This window comes from Nerophis ophidion, linkage group LG11 (genome assembly GCF_033978795.1).
Source record: "Nerophis ophidion isolate RoL-2023_Sa linkage group LG11, RoL_Noph_v1.0, whole genome shotgun sequence".
Taxonomy (NCBI): Eukaryota; Metazoa; Chordata; class Actinopteri; order Syngnathiformes; family Syngnathidae; genus Nerophis; species Nerophis ophidion.
The window spans coordinates 50714174-50733723 of NC_084621.1; the positions used below are offsets into that span (position 1 = coordinate 50714174).

General features: G+C 41.0%; 1 protein-coding gene across 1 annotated transcript in view; it reads right to left on the minus strand.

Annotated features, from left to right (window-relative positions):
• Positions 1–639: 639 nt before the first annotated feature.
• The window catches only part of dnah5 (dynein, axonemal, heavy chain 5), a 240506-nt gene continuing 221595 nt past the window's right edge, over positions 640–19550 (minus strand). The window contains exons 87-89 of the mRNA XM_061914766.1: positions 15197–15349; positions 8277–8508; positions 640–1768 (exon numbers count right to left, since the gene is read on the minus strand). Of these exons, the coding sequence (XP_061770750.1) occupies positions 1617–1768; positions 8277–8508; positions 15197–15349 (537 nt within the window). The 3' untranslated portion in view covers positions 640–1616. The remainder of the gene's footprint in view (positions 1769–8276; positions 8509–15196; positions 15350–19550) is intronic.

A 19550-nucleotide genomic window follows, 5' to 3' on the forward strand; every position in this document is an offset into this window, starting at 1 on the left:
ACAACTTACAGTAACCCCAAATTTGTGTACTATCCACTTTAGCTGCCACATGGCAGAAGAGTGTTCAATATCGAAAAATGTGTTTTGTAGCAATTGGAATTTTGGCCACAGCATCAATTGCTATGTAGTGTGGCGCTTTCCATCATTTTCAGCCAACTGACTTGCAAAATGATTACCCCTCCTCCCCGCCCTCCTCTTCCTCTAATGCAGTGGTTCTCAAATGGGGGTACGCGTACCCCTGGGGGTACTTGAAGGTATGCCAAGGGGTATGTGAGATTTTTTTAAAAATATTCTAAAAATAGCAAAAATACTTTATAAATATATTTATTGAATAATATTTCAACAAAATATAAATTTAAGTTCATAAACTGTGAAAAGAAATCCAACAATGCAATATTCAGTGTTGACAGCTAGATTTTTTTGTGGACATGTTCCATAAATATTGACGTTAAAGATTTATTTTTGTGTGAACAAATGTTTAGAATTAAGTTCATGAATCCAGATGGATCTCTATTACAATCCCCAAAGAGGGCACTTTAAGTTAATGATTACTTTATGTGTAGAAATCTTTATTTATAATTGAATCACTTGTTTATTTTTCAAAAAGTTTTTAGTTATTTTTATATCTTTTTTCCCAAATAGTTCAAGAAAGACCACTACAAATGAGCAATATTTTGCACTGTTATACAATTTAATAAATCAGAAACTGATGACATAGTGCTGTACTTTACTTCTTTATCTATTTTTTTCAACCAAAAATGCTTTGCTCTGATTAGGGGGTACTTGAATTAAAAAAATGTTCACAGGGGGTACTTCACTGAAAAAAGGTTGAGAACCACTGCTCTAATGCAAGATCCACCAAGGAATAGGGCCAGTCAAATCCCTTCCCTACTGTTTTAGCACATTGAAGCTCAGTTTTAATCTAAGGGGAATTACCCGGGATGTGAATAAGTATTTCTACGTCGTAGTGGCCGGGTGGCAACCATAGCAATTGACGCTTAAAGGATCTTCTGGCCTACTGATGACAACTTCAATCTACAGTAGAAAACCACTCAAGGTTAGAATGTTAGGTGTTATTAATGTTAAGAGTGCTGTAATTATGTCAAAAAACGTATTTAAAAGGCCATAAACTGTTTTTTTTAATTCTCCAATTATGAAAATATCTAATATCTTGCTTCGTGGAAAACTGTTTACATTGGTCAGCCACGATAAGCAAGGGTCGACTGCACCAGATTTCACAATCATTGACATTCGTTGTATGCAACTACACACAGCTTTCTTTGTTTTTCAAGAAAAACAACACCCAATAAGATTGAGCAGTTCTTCTCTGCTGTTGTGTCGTGCAAACACGACAAAGGTGAATTTGAATAATGAAGCTTTTCATTCAGCTTCAACTGTTTATAATTAAGCCATTTTCCTGTGAGTGTCAAATCCTGCTAGTTTTGCTCGTGGTGTATTACAGATGTAAAGGTCACGTTTAGAAGCCGCCTCTGCAGGTCCTCAAAGGGTAAAGCTGTGTTATTGTTAAAACCCAAACAGCAACTGTTTGTCCTTCACTTCCTCTCACTCCCACGGACTCATTTAACGCATGTTGACTTTCTGTCAAAACTTGGAGATTATTTGACATCACAGAGGAGTGCAACGCCACGCAGGATCCAGAACTCTGGAGCAAGGGAGGTCTTGAGGTCCACCGCTGCAATGTAGTTCAAGTCTGTTCTGACAGGCTTTTTGTAGATTGGACAAGAGTAAAGGCGACTGTCTTTGGTTCCTGCAACACATGGAAGAACCGATTGAGTGATTGAAACGTGTATTCATAGATTGCACAGTACAGTACATGTTCAATACAATTGACCACTAAATGGTAACACCCAAATACGTTTTTCAACTTGTTTAAGTCAGGGTCCACCTTAATCAATTCATGGTATAAGACGGTGTAATTGAAAACCTTGTTTCCATATGAGTTGGGAAATTGTGTTGGATGTAAATACAAACGGAATAAAATGATTTGCAAATCCTTTTCAAGCCATATTCAGTTGAATGCACTACAAAGACAACATATTTGATGTTCAAACTCATAAACTTTATTTTTTTGGCCAATAATAATTAACTTAGAATTTCATGGCTGCAACACGTTCCAAAGTTTTTGGCAAAGGGGCATGTTCACCACTGTTTTACATCACCTTTTTTTTTTAACAACACTCAATAAATGTTTGGGAACTGAGGAAACTAATTGTTGAAGCTTTGAAAGTGGAATTCTTTCCCATTCTTGTTTTATGTCGAGCTTCAGTCGTTCAACAGTCCGGGGTCTCCGCTGTCGTATTTTACGCATCATGATGCGACACACATTTTCGATGGGAGACAGGTCTGGCCTGCAGGTGGGCCAGGAAAGTACCCGCACTCTTTTTTACGAAGTCACGCTGTTGTAACACATGCTGAATGTGGCTTGGCATTGTCTTGCTGAAATAAGCAGGGGCGTCCATTAAAAAAGACGGCGCTTAGATGGCAGCATATGTTTTTCCAAAACCTTTATGTACCTTTCAGCGTTAATGGTGCCTTCACAGATGTGTAAGTTACCCATGCCTTGGCCACTAATGCACCCCCATACCATTACAGATGCTGGCTTTTGAACTTTGTGTCGATAACAGTCCGGATGGTTCGCTTTCCTTTGGTCCAGATGACACGATGTCGAATAATTCCAAAAACAATTTGAAATGTGGACTCGTCAGACCACAGAACACATTTCCACATTGCATCAGTCCATCTTAGATGATCTCGGGCCCAGAGAAGCCGGCGGCATTTCTGGATGTTGTTGATAAATGGCTTTCGCTTTGCATAGTAGAGCTTTAACTTGCACTTACAGCTGTAGCGACGAACTGTATTTAGTGACAGTAGTTTTCTGAAGTGTTCCTGAGCTCATGTAGTGATATCCTTTAGAGATTGATGTCAGTTTTTAAAACAGGGATCGAAGGTTACGGTCATTCAGTGTTGGTTTCCGGCCATGCCGCTCACGTGGAGTGATTTCTCCAGATTCCCTGAACCTTTTGATGATAGTATGGACCGTAGATGTTGAAATTCCTAAATTTCTTGCAATTGCATTTTGAGAAACGTTGTTTATAAACTGTTTGACTATTTGCTCACGCAGTTGTAGATAAAGGCGTGTACCTCGACCCATCCTTTCTTTTAAAAGAAAGGATCAAAATCTGTTTTTTACCCAATCATGGCACCCACCTGTTCCCAATTAACCTGCACACCTGTGGGATGTTCCAAATAAGTGTGTGATTAGCATTCCTCAACTTTATCAGTATTTATTGCCACCTTTCCCAACTTCTTTGTCACGTGTTGCTCGCATCAAATTCTAAAGTTAATAATTAACGACAAAAAAAAAATGTTTATCAGTTTGAATATCAAATTTTTGCAGCATATTCAACTGTATATGGGTTGAAAAGGATTTGCAAATCATTGTATTCCGTTTATATTTACATATAAGACAATTTCCCAACTCATATGGAAACAGGGTTTGTACTTGTAAACTGTAGAAAATACAAAAATAAGGAACGACATAATCATGATAGTCCATCATTACTTTTATTATAGTAAATATTACTAAAGGAACATCTACTGGGGGTTAAGCCTTTGTTTTAATCAAGGGCCCTTGAATGCACTACAGTTATGTGCTACAACAGGGTTTGTGCATTAAAAAACATTAAGTCATTAAACGGATTTTGTGAAAATGAAGACCTTAAATGGCAAATAAAATACAATAAATGTGATGTCCAGTGGCATTCAAACATGAAATATGACAGGACTGGACCAACAGTAAGTATGTCAATCCATCAAACAATGAATAAAAATAAACTTAAAAACATTGAGTGTACAGAGTTCAGATCAATTTAAAAAGTAAAAAGTAAATAATGGGGGTATAAATGGAAACAAAATAGAACAATATTACAATAAGAATAAAAATAAAAAGCAGCAATGGGAATAAAAATATAACAGTAAAATAAGAATATAACAGTAAAATAAAGCCCCGCTAAGTGCTACCTGGACGGAAATATTTCACCAACATAGCCCGAGCCGAGCTCCACTAGCAGGCAGTGTGGGCTTACATCGAAAGTTTTTTTAAAGACGGCGTCTTATCCTTTTCAAGTTTCAAGAGTGATATACGGCGCTCGGATGTCAGTTCTTTGTCAATGTTGAGTCTTACAGCTCGCTGGATTGATTCAAATTTTTAACTTCACAAAGTTGTTTTTCTGTTGACATTGCATAAGATATTTTGCACACGGTCTTTTCAATGTAAGAACCTATTTTCTTTTATAGTTTATTCAAATTGTTTATTTATATGAAGCTTGCCTTCGTCACATGTTATTTTTTTACTTTACCATAGTTGTATAATCCAGGCAATGTTTTGAGATGTGACTTCTTTATTTTCATTTTTGCACTATTCAGCTTGTTAAATGCCTACTAAAACCCACTACTACCGACCACGCAGTCTGATAGTTTATACATCTATGATGAAATATTAACATTGCAACACATGCCCATACGGCCTTTTTAGTTTACTAAATTGCAATTTTAAATTTCCCGCGAGTTTCTTGTTGAAAACGTCGCGGAATGATGACGCGTACGCCCGATGTCACGGACTGTAAGGAAATATTAGCGCTGCACCAAACACAGCTAAAAGTCGTCTCTGTTCATGGCGTAATTACACAGTATTTTGGATATGTGTTTTGCTGAATCTTTTGCAATTTGTTCATTTAATAATGGAGACTATAAAGAACAATGCTGTTGGTGGAAAGCGGTGGATTGCAGCTGTCTTTAGCACCGAGACACAGCCGGTGTTTCTTTGTTTGTTGTGAAGCTTTAACACAGAGTGGTCAAGCGAACAGGTTTAGTCTTCGTCAACCAGCATGTTTTTGGATGGGGAAATTGTGATATATATTTTACCGGAGAAATCATTGGATTATTCCTCGTCCTGCAGCAGCTGTTTCAAAGACAGCTGTGAGCTTTGCTCCTCGGCTTCTCTCTGAGACACTTCGTGTTCACCGCAGCCATCCGACCTCGAGGTATGTCTTTACAATCTTTAAAATCTCACTAAAACACTATTAAAACAATAAGAAGATAAGGGATCTTCCACAATTATCCTAGTAAATGTGTGTAATTACATCTGAAACGCTCACACTGCCGCCGCCCGGAGCCGTTGCTTTTTTTTTCTTTTTTTTTCTAGTCCTTCACTATCAATGTCCTAGTTCACAAATCTTTCATCCTCGCTCAAATTAATTGGGAAATTGTCGCTTTCTCGGTCCGAATTGCTCTTACTGCTGGTGACTCCCATTAAAAATAATGTGAATATGTGTGGAGCCCTGCAACTCGTGACGTCACGCGCACATACTTCCGGTAAAGGCTGGGCTTTTCTATTAGCGACCAAAAGTTGCAAACTTTATCGTCAATGTTCTCTACTAAATCCTTTCAGCAGAAATATGGCAATATCGCAAAATGATCAAGTATGTCACATAGAATAGACCTGCTATTCCCGTTTAAATAAGAAAATCTCATTTCAGTAGGCCTTTAAGAGTCCTGATTATTTCAATCTGCTGTAGATGGTGGTACTAGCAAGCTGGTTTTGAGTTTTCAGTTGTCCTCTTGACTGAACAAATGTTTCTTACAATATCAGTATCAGCCAATCTCACCCATAGATAATCAGTATCGGATTTGGCCACATTAAACCCTGATCAGTACATCCCTAATTGTAAGCTTTTGATTATCTATAATAACCATATGGACATGGGCAATTTTTTTAAGTGGCAATAAAAATGGCGTGAACAAGCATTTAATTACATTTGCTAATACCTGAAAAAACCCTGTACGAGATGCAGAAGCAAAACTTAAACATAACTTTATCCGATGCTGCCACAAAAAAAATACTATATCTTAATGGGGTGGGGGTGGGGGTCTCTACATCTGCAGTGCCCTCCAAGGTTTCTTATTGTATCCCATTGGGTTGAGTTTTTTCCTGCCCTGATGTGGGATCTGATGTCGTTGTGGCTTGTTCAGCCCTTTGACACACTTATGATTAAGGGCTATATAAATAAACGTTCATTGATTGATGATTGATAGGTCTCTGCTTTTTGCAGATGATGTGGTCCTGATGGCTTCCTCTGACCGGGATCTTCAGCTCTCGCTGGATCGGTTCGCAGCCGAGTGTGAAGCGACCGGAATGAGAATCAGCACCTCCAAGTCCGAGTCCATGGTTCTCGCCCGGAAAAGGGTGGAATGCCATCTCCGGGTTGGGGAGGAGACCCTGCCCCAAGTGGAGGAGTTCAAGTACCTAGGAGTCTTGTTCCCGAGTGAGGGAAGAGTGGATCGTGAGATCGACAGGCGGATCGGTGCGGCGTCTTCAGTAATGCGGACGTTGTACCGATCTGTTGTGGTGAAAAAGGAGCTGAGCCGGAAGGCAAAGCTCTCAATTTACCGGTCGATCTAAGTTCCCATCCTCACCTATGGTCATGAGCTTTGGGTCATGACCGAAAGGATAAGATCACGGGTTCAAGCGGCCGAAATGAGTTTCCTCCGCCGTGTGGCGGGGCTCTCCCTTAGAGATAGGGTGAGAAGCTCTGCCATCCGGGAGGGACTCAAAGTAAAGCCGCTGCTCCTTCACATCGAGAGGAGCCAGATGAGGTGGTTCGGGCATCTGGTCAGGATGCCACCCGAACGCCTCCCTACGGAGGTGTTTAGGGCACGTCCAACCGGTAGGAGGCCACGGGGAAGACCCAGGACACGTTGGGAAGACTATGTCTCCCGGCTGGCCTGGGAACGCCTCGGGATCCCCCGGGAAGAGCTAGACAAAGTTGCTGGGGAGAGGGAAGTCTGGGTTTCCCTGCTTAGGCTGTTGCCCCCGCGACCCGACCTCGGATAAGCGGAAGATGATGGATGGATGGATGATCGATGGACTTGTCCTCATGAAGTCTCTAATGATGAAACAGTAGGTATTCTTCTCAGATGGGAAAAATCGAAAAACAATACGAACATTTAAAGGGGTCATTTATTTTTTTTCTACATTTAAAACACTTACTTGTGGTCTACTCTACATAACATGTTATGGTGGTTATTTGGTCAAATTGTTGCATAGATTGTTTTACAGACCTTCTTCAAGCCCCTTTCCGACCGTCTCTTTAGAACGCACTGTTTTTTGGGCGATCTTATTTACTTGTCGTAGTCTTCCTATGGGCCAAGGCCCCCCTTCGTCTGCGTCCGCCCCCAGTCAGTCATGTTGTTGTTTTTAGAGCTTCCATATCGAGTCTACTGACCGATACACATTAGAATTATACGCTGCTTTTTATTCCAAATACAAACAGTGGAGGATTTTAGCATGCACGTGCATGTACGAACCAGTCTACCCCACAACAAGAGGATCGATAAAGAAGGAACTTATTGACTATAACTTTGGACTAGAATGGATTAAAATCGCTGACTCACATAAATCTCTTGGGGTAAGCCTCTTAACATTTTTGTAGCTATACGCTGACGTAACTAAGGCAAACTATCTCACTAAACTCTTCAATTCCAAACGGCTCATTTGGAGCAAGTTTGGAAGAAGGCAAGAATGTTTTAAAATATCTCCACCACGCTTCCATGGCTTGATTTCACATTTCCGGGACTTATGGGGATCCCATATTTACAAAAGCAGGTACCAAAGTAAGAAGTTGGTTTTAGATGATTAACCCATTCAATCCGATTGTAGTAATGAACAGCCTTAGTGTTACACTGGAAAATTGAAGACATTTTTTAGTCACAGACATTAGTCTTTTGCACCATAATTATGGACATGTGTGTGTTAACAAGAGCTAAGATCTAGTTATAAACCAAGGAGTATAAAAATATTTCTTGTTTGACTTCACAGATTACTCACACCACTGACTGTCAAATGTTAGTATCAGTTGTCACAAGCTATGGGCAGGGAACAGACCAATTTTCAAGCTCCTCTTACCGCTCTCCGAACACAGCAGGGGGTTATCACATGGAAACAGAACATCGAGGAAGAGGGTATGGTGTCATGGTGTTTACCGCCTGCTTGAAAATAGCCTGTTCTCGTCCTGAACAAACCCCTGCGCCATCAATCGATACTCCGACTAAATTGCACTGTCTATTTATTCTGGGTACACGGACTGTGTGGGAGGCAAATGTTAAAGCAAGAGAGACAAGCTGGGAAAACATGTCCCTGTGAAGACTCTATAGGAGGTAAGGGTTAACTCTGACTTTTCTGTGTTACGCAATCTCACCGTTATTCTCAGCATACAACCGGATCACAGGCATCATCTCAAACAGGACTTTAGGTTTGGAGTCGATGAGTTTGCAAGTACGGCGATCCCACCCGGCCCCCTCCAGGTGGAGGCCGTAGACATACACTCCCTCAGCAGCGGGCTGCGTGATGTCGTCCTTCATCCACTTGGTCACCTCGTTGCAAAGTACCATACGGTCCAGAGCCCAGCCTTTGTTGGCCCGGGTGATCTCCTGTATGAGTACCAAGAGGAATGCCAAGAAGAAGAATCGACAAGTTGAAGTGTTTAGTTTTGTTTTCTGCATGAGAAGTTTGGCTTTATGTACACTGCAAAAACTGTAATCTAAGTAAGATTTTATATCTCAAATAAGGGTGATATTTGCTTATTTTCTATCTGATGAAATAATTATTCTCACTAAGCAGATTTTATGTTAGAGTGTTACTTATTTTAAGGGTTTTGGTCCTAAATTATCTCAGTAAGATATTACAGCTTGTTGCTGAGATTTTATGACCTATATTGAGTAAAACAAGCTTGAAACTAGGACATCAAGTGTTGGAAGCTGTGTCATTAACACTCACAAGTATAAAACTACTTTTTTTGAAGTAATATTTTTCTTACTTCAAGCATGGAAAAAAAAAAAATCATGATGCCGAGCGCATATCATTATGTCAAGATAATGGCACTAGCATTTACTGAATGTAAGAATATTTTTCAACATATTGAGCAAAAAGGTTGAAAAAAAAATTTCTACCAATAAAAGTACGCTTGTTATTAGTGAGAATATACTTATTTTAAGGTATTTTGGGTTCATTGAGGTTAGCTAATTTTACTTGTTTTTGAAAGTCTAGACAAGCCGAAATGTATTGTTCTATTGGCAGATAATTTTGCTTAGTTCAGATAAAATACCCTTAATTTTTGTATTTTGTTTCTTGTTTTGTTTTAACACTGACTTTTTGCAGTGCAATATGTCCCAGTGTTTTGTGTTCAAGTGCTTGTTCCTCCCTGCTTTTTTTCTACTTCCTGTGCACTTCTCCTGCCTCGTGTGGAGTTTTGATTGACACACCTGCCTCAGTTTGGTGATTAGGAACACACACCTGTAGGCAATCCACACACCTGAGTGCTTTATATGCAAGTGCCATGTCTCAGAGGGAGCTGGTGTATTGTTCACTGCACACCTTAGTGCAAGGGACCCCAAACTATAGTCCCGTTTTTTTTTTTTTTTAGTTTTTTTTTAAAACAGTCAGTACTGTCCAACCACTCGGGCAAATCATATTGATGATGCGGATCTCCATATCTGCCCTACAGATTTACTTTACAAAAGAGAAGTTTAGGAATCTTCTCTTGCTGCCTTATTTGTATTTGCCTTTATTAAATGTTTGGATATATATATATACATATATCAATCAATCAATCAATGTTTACTTATATAGCCCTTAATCACTAGTGTCTCAAAGGGCTGCACAAACCACCACGACATCCTCGGTAGGCCCACATAAGGGCAAGGAAAACTCACACCCAGTGGGACATCGGTGACAATAATGACTATGAGAACCTTAGAGAGGAGGAAAGCAATGGATGTCGAGCGGGTCTAACATGATACTGTGAAAGTTCAATCCACAATGGATCCAACACAGTCGCGAGAGTCCAGTCCAAAGCGGATCCAACACAGCAGCGAGAGTCCCGTTCACAGCGGAGCCAGCAGGAAACCATCCCAAGCGGAGGCGGATCAGCATCGCAGAGATGTCCCCAGCCGATACACAGGCAAGCAGTACATGGCCACCGGATCGGACCGGACCCCCTCCACAAGGGAGAGTGGGACATAGAAGAAAAAGAAAAGAAACGGCAGATCAACTGGTCTAAAAAGGGAGTCTATTTAAAGGCTAGAATATACAAATGAGTTTTAAGGTGAGACTTAAATGCTTCTACTGAGGTGGCATCTCGAACTGTTACCGGGAGGGCATTCCAGAGTACTGGAGCCCGAACGGAAAACGCTCTATAGCCCGCAGACTTTTTTTGGGCTTTGGGAATCACTAACAAGCCGGAGTCCTTTGAACGCAGATTTTTTGCCGGGACATATGGTACAATACAATCGGCAAGATAGGATGGAGCTAGACCGTGTAGTATTTTATACGTAAGTAGTAAAACCTTAAAGTCACATCTTAAGTGCACAGGAAGCCAGTGCAGGTGAGCCAGTACAGGCGTAATGTGATCAAACTTTCTTGTTCTTGTCAAAAGTCTAGCAGCCGCATTTTGTACCAACTGTAATCTTTTAATGCTAGACATGGGGAGACCCGAAAATAATACGTTACAGTAGTCGAGGCGAGACGTAACAAACGCATGGATAATGATCTCAGCGTCTTTAGTGGACAGAATGGAGCGAATTTTAGCGATATTACGGAGATGAAAGAAGGCAGTTTTAGTAACGCTTTTAATGTGTGCCTCAAAGGAGAGAGTTGGGTCGAAGATAATACCCAGATTCTTTACCGTGTCGCCTGGTTTAATTGTTTGGTTGTCAAATGTTAGAGTTGTATTATTAAATAGAGTTCGGTGTCTAGCAGGACCGATAATCAGCATTTCCGTTTTTTTGGCGTTGAGTTGCAAAAAGTTAGCGGACATCCATTGTTTAATTTCATTAAGACACGCCTCCAACTGACTACAATCCGGCGTGTTGGTCAGCTTTAGGGGCATGTAGAGTTGGGTGTCATCAGCATAACAGTGAAAGCTAATACCGTATTTGCGTATGATGTCACCTAGCGGCAGCATGTAGATGCTGAAGAGTGCAGGGCCAAGGACCGAACCCTGGGGAACTCCACACGTTACCTTAACGTAGTCCGAGGTCACATTGTTATGGGAGACACACTGCATCCTATCAGTAAGATAAGAGTTAAACCAAGACAGGGCTAAGTCTGACATACCAATTCGTGTTTTGATACGTTCTAATAAAATATTATGATCGACGGTATCGAAAGCAGCGCTAAGATCGAGGAGCAGCAACATAGATGACGCATCAGAATCCATCGTTAGCAATAGATCATTAGTCATTTTTGCGAGGGCTGTCTCCGTGGAGTGATTTGCCCTGAAACCGGATTGAAAGGTTTCACATAGATTGTTAGACGCTAAGTGTTCATTTAACTGCTACGCAACAATTTTTTCGAGGAATTTTGAAATAAAGGGAAGGTGAGACACCGGTCGGTAGTTTACCATGAGGTCAGGATCGAGGTTAGGTCTTTTAAGAAGAGGATGAATAACCGCTTTTTTGAATGCTAGGGGAACAGTGCCCGAGGAGAGTGATAAGTTTATAATATTTAGCACTGATGGACCTAATAATACAAAGAGCTCCTTGATCAGTTTCCCAGGAAGAGGGTCAAGTAAACATGTTGTCTGTTTTATTCCATTTACACGTTGTAACAATTCCTCTAATGTTATTTCCTCAAAACGAGAGAAACTATTTTGGAGGGCAGTATCCGCCGTGTATACCATCGTATCAGTGTTAATAGAACCCCGTTGCAGCTGGGACGCATTGTCTTTAATCTCCTTTCTAATGACTTCAATGTTCTTACTAAAGAATTGCATAAAGTCATCAGCTGAGTGGGTTGAGCTACTGGAAGGGGTCCCTTGTTGGGTTAGCGATGCTACCGTACTAAACAAAAATTTAGGATCGTTTTTATTACGGTGGATGAGATTTGAGTAATATTTAGCTTTAGCTAAGGTAAGCATGCGTTTATAAGTTATTAAACTATCACTCCATGCTTGATGGTGCACCTCAAGTTTAGTCGTGCGCCATTTGCGTTCCAGCTTTCTACATAATAATTTCTGAGCTCTAGTTTCTTCTGTAAACCACGGGGTGCGCTTTTTTGGAGCCTTTTTTAACCTTAGCGGTGCTATGTTATCAATGGTTTCGCGCAGGGCAGCGTTAAAGTTGTTAGTGAGGTTATCAATAGAGCCCACATACTTTGGGAATGGTGCCATTACCGAGGGCAGTAGGTCAGCAAGAGTTGTCGTTGTGGCAGCATTAATGTTGCGGCTGCTATAGCAGTTATTATTATTATTAGTTTGACGAACATGCGTCTGAACCTCGAATTTTATAAGGTAATGATCGGACAATACTTTAGTTAACGGGAGTATCGTAACTTTGGAAACGGTGATGCCCCTGACAAGCACTAGGTCTATCGTATTACCGTTGCGATGCGTGGGTTCATTTATTATTTGTGTGAGACCACAGCTATCAATTACAGTCTGGAGCGCTACGCACGGTGGGTCCGATGGGGTATTCATATGGATATTAAAGTCCCCCATTATGATTATATTATTGGCGTGTGTCACTAGATCAGCAACGAACTCTGAGAATTCATTGATAAAGTCCGAATAGGGCCCTGGGGGGCGGTAGATAACAGCCAGGTGTAGAGGCAGCGGTGTGACAGACCTCATAGTAAGCACCTCAAACGATTTATATTTATTATTTATGTTAGGACTAAGGTTAAAGTTTTCGTTGTATATTAGTGCGACCCCCCCACCCCTTTTAAGCGGACGGGCAATATGCGCATGTGTAAAGTTAGGAGGACATGCCTCATTTAGCGCAAAAAAGTCGTTTGGTTTAAGCCAGGTTTCGCTGAGACCGATGACGTTAAGATTGTTGTCTCTGATAATATCATTAACTAATAACGTTTTGGGAGACAATGATCTTATGTTTAAAAAACCTATATTATAGGTAGTGGGCTGTTTCAGGGAATTTTTGAACAAATTATCCGTAGTAGCAATATTGATAATGTTGTGTTTATTATGCCCAGTGCATTCAGTATAATTACGACCATATCTAGGAATTGATACGACAGGAATTTTCCGATTGTTTGATTGTTGCTTTGATAAACTGCACGCATCATGGTTAGCCACCTCAGTAACGGGGATTTTCCGATTGTTTGTTTGTTGCTTTGATAAACTGCACGCATCATAGTTAGCCACCTCAGTAAAACACATGTCCAACTCTGAAACACTCAAAGCAGAAAAAACATACACAGGTGCATATACACATATATATACATAGATATATATATATATATATATATATATATATATATATATATATATATATATATATATATATATATATATATATAGTATTTAGCACAGCCGGACTCAGCATGAGTGGTAGAAAGATGAAGAGAAAAAAAAAAAGAAGACAGAGGGGCAAATTGTAGGGACAAGACAGATATAAGTAAACACACAAATAGAAAGCCCGTCCCCCGGCCATATTGTGGCCCGTGTTACTGTTCAAACACCTGCCGCCTCTCACTCTGCTGTGCGTGCCTCGGGACCCGCCTCCGCGCAGCTGCACTCACTTATCAATCATCCCACTTAATGCTGATGAGAGCTCTCCTGCCTTCTTTTAAGCCAGCGTGTCTTGTGTTCCAGTGCCAGAACGTAGCTACTTCTACCAGTAGAATAAGGCTTTACGTCTCTAGCTGCCTTGCCTATGTGCTTTTTCGCTCTTTGTGTTTCCTCTTTATTGTGCTCATTGTGTCTTGTCCTGTGTTGGTTTCGAACTGTGTGTCTCGTTTTCCCGGATGTCCTCTTCACTTCCTGCTTCCTTCCCGGATCTTAACGTCACACCTGCCCCCGGACAACGACGCCTCGCTCCAGCCCCTGACCACCTGCCTGTCCCCAGACCTCTGAGCCTGTCTTGCACTTTCTGGACTTCCGCATCGATCTCAATACCACCCAGTATTGAAATCGCTTCACATAGTCACACTATATATATTTGGATTAATCACACCCATCATTTTTGTATAATAATAAACACACTGTAAAATAAACAACGTCCCTGCCCCCGTGCCATCTCCTTCTCCGCTGTACCCTGTCTCAGTGTGTATTTCTTGAATTTGTATGTCTTCTTTTGCTAATTGCTATCTGTAGCATGTTAACATTGTTTTGCATTGTGTGGTGTTGTGCAAAAGTGCATTTCTTTCACCCTCTCTGCCTGCTTTGCTACTGTTTTTGACAAATCACAATTTTACCTGAATGTCGTCATGTATGAACAGCATTGTTCATACATGCTCATTTGTGGTTTCTGCCCCCAACATATGGATTGAATCCTGATTTACCCAATATAAAGGAGTGTCACTATCGTCATTCTCTGCATGACAAGCATGCTTTTATACAGTTATTAATACCAGTCTTTATTTTCATATTTTGCTCTATTTTCAGTGATAGGCAGAGCAGTGGGGCACACCTACTGAGGATCATCAATCAGTGATTCTATTTTTAGCACAGCTGCGGGAGTAAGTTGTTGCAAATTGTTCTGTTGATTTGGCAGACGCTCAAATTGTCCTACTTGTTCTTCCATTTAATTCTATGCATTCCTCAGCAAACGTATTCTGATTTTTGATACAGTTTTTTTTTTTGCATCCATTCTGTGTGAGTTTCATTGAAATATGTACAGTAATTTATGTTTACACACAGGTTGCCTTTGTCTCTGCATCTTGGGGTCCACACCTGAAGAGAATGTGACAACTACTGTTGTGTTGGCAAACTGGTTACAATGCCAGAGAGGTTGAACCAATAAACTCAGGTTTATATGAACATGATAACTGTTGATATATGAAATGTTGGCTGAGGAATCTAGTTCAAACAGTATTGTAAAAAACGAACAAGAAAACTCTACAGTATGCAAATGAGCATAAAAAACAAGGACTGTTAATCGGTTGATGCTTTGCACCAACATGCTGTTTTTTAATTGTGCAGAATTACACATTTCATCTGCGTCATTTGCTTCAGCCTTTCTGTCGTAAGTGTGTCTGTGCGTGTGCGTGTGCGTGTGCGTGTGCGTGTGCGTGTGCGTGTGTGTGTGTGTGTGGCCATATGCCTGCCTCTGACTCCGAAAACCATCTGGTAGTGTTAGGCAGGTAGCCTGATGCTGTGTGTACCTGTCTCATGGCTGTCAGGAAGCCCTGCGGGTTGAAGAAGCCAGTCATCCAGAAGCAGTTGGGCCGCCCCTCAAAGATCCATGCCTGGAATTGCCGGTTGCGCTCAAGCAACTCTGTGAACCAGAAGCCCAGAGTGCTGCAGGCCCATGATTCCTTGACAACATTACAACAATGTAAACTGTCAGCGACACACTTGACAAAAGGGAGACATGAAAAACAAAGACGTGTGAATCACTGAGCAAGAGAAAAATAAAGTCAAAACGTTAAGAATTTAGCACTGTTGAATTGAATCAACGATGAGCTGTAAAAAAAAAATAGATGTATCTTACAAACCTTACAAGTCAACTTAAAACTGGACTTTTTATACACACTGATTGCTAAATTCCTTTTAAAAAAAAGTCTCCCTAAACTGGATTTAATTTGACATTGTTAAAATTCCTGGAGATGCCCTTTAACATAGCCTGTTGAAGGCTGGTTCAGTGCGTCGTTGATTGTGCCTTGTCGTTCTGTAAAAATGACTCGGACAGACAATAAAAGAGCCCTGTCGTCCACTTGGCTCAAGGGTGGGATGCTGATGACTTCAAGTGGACTCATGCATGGATGTAATGAGACACTCAACCTTTATGGTGGTAAGCTACATAAAAGTCACAGCTGTATGGAGGGTCAAATGGGACAACATTAAATCGATACATCTTTAAATGACGACTTAAACCATTAGCCTTTCTCATCACCACCAAACACAAGTGTAGTCTTTTGCTGCTCTAAGACACTAAAATGTTGATTACAGCCACTATTATCACTGCAATATTTGACAACCGCTGTGTTTAGCTTTTTTATTTGTTGTTTAGATCACTGTTAATCGTTTCATCCAAAAAAGAATCCACTTTCCTACAGTAATCACAACATCAGCCGTGCTGTTCAAAATCAACCAGCTAGAACAAAATTATTTAAAGAGAAAAAAATGTCAAGACCTGATTGACATTGAAAGAAACAATAGAATTTGGGGTTAATGTTGATGTTTCATACATTTACTAGTGTTGTTAAATGATTCCTCCCACTTCCAAAGACATGCACGTGGGGATAGGTTGATTGGCAACACTAAATTGGCCATAGTGTGTGAATGTGAGTGTGAATGTTGTCTGTCTATCTGTGTTGGCCCTGCGATGAGGTGGCGACTTGTCCAGGGTGTACCCCGCCTTCCGCCCGATTGTAGCTGAGATAGGCGCCAGCGCCCCCCGCAACCCCGAAAGGGAATAAGCGGTAGAAAATGGATGGATGGATGAATGAATTGCGGGCTTCACGGTGGCAGAGGGGTTAGTGCGTCTGCCTCACAATACGAAGTTCCTGCAGTCCTGGGTTCAAATCCAGGCTCGGGATCTTTCTGTGTGGAGTTTGCATGTTCTCCCCGTGAATGCGTGGGTGCCCTCCGGTACTCCGACTTCCTCCCACCTCCAAAGACATGCACCTGGGGATAGGTTGATTGGCAACACTAAATTGGCCCTATTGTGTGAATGTGAGTGTGAATGTTGTCTGTCTATCTGTGTTGGCCCTGCGATGGGGTGGCGACTTGTCCAGGGTGTACCCTGCCTTCCGCCCGATTGCAGCTGAGATAGGCGCCAGCACCCCCCGCGACCCCAAAAGGGAATAAGCGGTAGAAAATGGATGGCTGGATGAATCGTGGGCTTCACAGTGGAAGAGGGGTTAGTGCGTCTGCCTCACAATACGAAGTTCCTGCAGTCCTGGGTTCAAATTCAGGCTCGGGATCTTTCTGTGTGGAGTTTGCATGTCCTCCCCGTGACTGCGTGGGTTCCCTCCGGGTACTCCGGCTTCCTCCCACTTCCGAAAACATGCACCTGGGGATAGGTTGATTGGCAACACTAAATTGGCCCTAGTGTGTGAATGTGAGTGTGAATGTTGTCTGTCTATCTGTGTTGGCCCTGCGATTGGGTGGCGACTTGTCCAGGGTGTACCCCGCCTTCCGCCCGATTGTAGCTGAGATAGGCGCCAGCGCCCCCCGCGACCCCAAAAGGGAATAAGCGGTAGAAAAATGGATGGATGGATGGATGAATGAATCGCTTTAAACTTGGATTATGCAATAATATGTGCAGCAAATTACTTGCATGTGTAATATTCCTCCAATATTTTGCCAGAATGTCATAAAAGAACATTTTGTTTTATGTCTTACTTTAATGCACATATTTTTTTTTTTTGTTAAAACTTGAAAATAATTGTTTCTAAAAGTCCAGTCAGGTTTTATTTCAAAGTGAAATTTGTCTGTGAGCACACCGGACATGGTTTCCTCACTTAGATTTGCACTGACCTGACTGTAGACAATATACAAGACAATAAAACATACATCTGTAAATGTGGATGCATATGCAAAAGGGCAATATATTTATGTTTACAGTAAATCTATTTATATCTGCACCTTATTGCTCTTTTATCCTGCACTACAACGAGCTATTGTAGCACAATTGTGTTCTTAGCTGTACAGTAAAGTTCAAATTTGAATGACAATAAAGGAAGTCTAAGTCAAAAACGACCCATATTTTTCAGGTAATCCACGGTTAAGGAAAGGAACATGTGGACTCCAAAAAAATTGTGCGTTTAATCTCTGTTTGCACATGATGAATGTGATCATTTTTGTGATTAATCGCATGAGTTATTGCGGGTGTTCTTAACATTTTTGACCTCGGGGCCCTAATTCTCCACGACATTTGGAAAATGTTAACACTGAATTAGTAATCTTCCTCTAGAAATGTAATCATGTTCATTGATTATATCCAACCTACTTACAGTTTAACAGGATAAACCTTGTAAAATTGTATGTAACCCTGTGTTAATCACAAAGATTATTATCAAGGTTTAGGTCAAGCTGATTCATACTTGCCAACCCTCCCGGAATTTCCGGGAGACTCCCGAAATTCAGCGCCTCTCCCGAAAACCTCCCGGAAGAAATTTTCACCCGAAAATCTCCCGAAATTCACGCCCCTTCCAGTTCCATGCGGACATGAGTAGGAACAGCCTGTTTTCACGTCCGCTTTCCTGTTATATAAACAGCTTGCCTGCCCAATCACGTTACAACATCTACGGATTTTAATAAAAAAACTGCACACACAAGGAGACGAAGCAGAAGAACAAGGAAGTTACAGCCATGGCGACGCCGTCTGTAATTGAGTGATTCTATGTTGTCTGTGACAGGACTCTCGCGACTGTGTTGGATCCATTATGGATTGAACTTTCACAGTATCATGTTAGACCCGATCGACATCCATTGCTTTCGTCCTCTCCAAGGTTCTCATAGTCATCATTGTCACCGACGTCCCACTGGGTCATCATTGTCACCGATGTCCCACTGGGTGTGAGTTTTCCTTGCCCTTATGTGGGCCTACCGAGGAAGTGGTAGTGGTTTGTGTTGTGGCTTGTGCAGCCCTTTGAGACACTAGTGATTTAGGGCTTTATAAGTAAACATTGATTGATTGATGATATCCTGGTGAATGTTGGCTATAACGTTATGGGGTTGCTTTTTGATTGGCCAACGATTTACGTGCTGTTGTGCACCTGACGGCAAGTGACTCTCGCCAGTACTGCACTCAAATGGCAGAACAAAGGTTAGTCAAATAGTGAAAGGTAAGTGTTGTTGTTGTTTTTTTTAATAACCAGCAAGCACAGTACATTTAGTAGAACAACTGTGTTTTTATTACTGTGTATTTGATCGGTGCCGTCTGAAATTCAAATATTTCTTTTATTTATATATATAATAAAATGAATATATATAGCTAGAATTCATTGAAAGTCAAGTATTTCATATATATGTATATATATATGTATATATATACATATATGAAATATATATGAAATACTCGAGTTGGTGAATTATACTCGTCCCCTCTTAACCACGCCCCCGCCCAAACCACGCCCCCAACCACGCATTTTCCCCACCCCTGACCACACCCCCCACCTCCCGAAATCAGAGGTCTCAAGGTTGGCAAGTATGAGCTGATTACAAAAATAATACTAATCAAACTACATTGCAAAGAAAGAGACTCAACAAGTGAAGAAAACTAAATGTACACACAATTACAAAAATCAAATTAACTGAATTAATGATACATTTGTATTTCTTGAATAAACTCTCAATTAAATGTAGGTGAAAATTAAAATACAGCTTCACCACTTTTGTCATAATTTCTGCGCTTAAAAAACTTATTTATGACTTTAGCTCCAGACTTCTCCTGTTTGTTTGCAATTGCCATTATGACCACAAGTGGTGGAAAAGTGTATTACAACTGAGTAACCCTGCGACCAATACAGACAGACCACAGCTGAGAAACTTTTCGGCAGCCCTCTATGG